This window comes from Arachis duranensis, chromosome 8, assembly GCF_000817695.3.
Source record: "Arachis duranensis cultivar V14167 chromosome 8, aradu.V14167.gnm2.J7QH, whole genome shotgun sequence".
NCBI lineage: Eukaryota > Viridiplantae > Streptophyta > Magnoliopsida > Fabales > Fabaceae > Arachis > Arachis duranensis.
The window spans coordinates 42,540,895-42,542,404 of record NC_029779.3 but is presented as its reverse complement, the minus strand read 5'-3'; the positions used below and the strand labels follow the sequence as shown (position 1 = coordinate 42,542,404).

General features: G+C 30.0%; 1 protein-coding gene across 1 annotated transcript in view; it reads left to right on the top strand.

Moving 5' to 3' along the window:
* Positions 1-608: 608 nt before the first annotated feature.
* Positions 609-1,510, top strand: part of LOC107462867 (65-kDa microtubule-associated protein 5) — a 5,723-nt gene continuing 4,821 nt past the window's right edge. The window contains exons 1-2 of the mRNA XM_016081546.3: positions 609-844; positions 1,474-1,510. The exon at positions 1,474-1,510 is cut by the window's right edge and continues 128 nt beyond it. Coding sequence (XP_015937032.1) covers positions 776-844; positions 1,474-1,510 — 106 coding nt within the window. The 5' untranslated portion in view covers positions 609-775. The remainder of the gene's footprint in view (positions 845-1,473) is intronic.

The following is a 1,510-nucleotide window of genomic DNA, read 5'->3' as shown; positions in this document are numbered from 1 at the left end:
TATAATATTTTATTCTAAAATATATTACAATATCAATTAGAAAAATAATTACATGGATGATGCATATTATTAAAAAAGACTAAATTTTTATTACGCTAATAAGGCCCGTTTGGAAAACTCGATAAGTAGCTTTTTTTAATTTTTGACTTATGAAAAGTGGTAGTATTAATGTCTGGTGCAATTTTCAAAACCAAATTGCAACTTTCTAAAAAGCTATTTTGGAGCTTATAGAGAAGTTAAAAAAATGACTTCTCTCATAATACTTCTATTTTTTATTACGTTTCTATAAAATAAGCACTTTTAGAGTTAAAAATCCAAACACAAAATAACTTATTTATAAGTTACTTTTAACAGAGACATTTAATGTTTAAGTTATTTTATCAAAATGAGCTTAATTAAGTTAGTTACCCAAACTGGACCTAAACCTACCAAAAAAAGTAAATTTAGCATTATTTTCATAAAAAATAGAATTTTTGTTAATTACTCTAAGAAAATTATCCAAAATTTAGAAATTTAATCTGTGCATGTTTGGCGCCAAGAAAGGAAAGTAAAGCGTGCGGTACTGTCTTTTCAAACGTTAGACTACGTTGAGTCAAAAACTCAAATCAAGGGATCCTCTTCTTCCCCTAACAAATAATTCCTTATTCATTACCATTATTTTCAGTAACGCTCGCTCTTTCCGATTTCTTCAACTTTCTCTTTCTCTCTCTTCTTGAGAGTGTGCTTAGTTCTCTGCTAGGGTTTCATTTCCCTGGCCTGCTTTACTCTTCTAACAATGGCGGCAATGCCTCATTCCTTCTCCCCTTCGCGCACTACCTGTGCTTCTCTTCTCCGCCAATTGCAGGTTCTTTGATAACTGTTTCTTTTTTACTTTTATTTTTCACATTTTTCACTTTAGTATTTCGTTCTTGTGTGTAAGTGTAAAATTGGAATTAAGTGTCCATGAATCGATGATTGAAATTCCCCAAAGTTTTAATCTGTCAATTGTGTTTGAAAAAAAAAAGTTGGTTTATGCCATACAAGTATATGATGCAATTGCCGCAGCCATTTGCAGCTGAAGTTTGTTAGAGAGATTCAAGATTCGTTATAGATATGTTGTTTCAAAATATTTGTAGTTGACAGGGTTAAAAGTCTTTGGAGACTTTAGGGTCTGTCTAGCTTAAGAACATCTAGTTTTAATTTTTTGTTTTCAGTATTAACTACAAAAATATCATTTTGTTATTGTTATGTTTCGTGTAAAGGAAACAAACAGCGAAAGTAAATTAGGTTGAAAACAAGGTAGAATTTTTGTAATTGATTTTGAAAACCGAACATGAAAACAAAATATGTTTTGTAACACCGGTAGGCCCTCATTGGTTGAGGTATTCCTTTATTATCATTGTTTTAATAGGTTTTCTTGTGACATATTAATTTTTAAATTTTTTTGATATATTTGATATATTTACTTTATTTAGTAATCTCATGTTTTTCTAGATGATATGGGATGAGATTGGGGAAAGCGATAGCGATA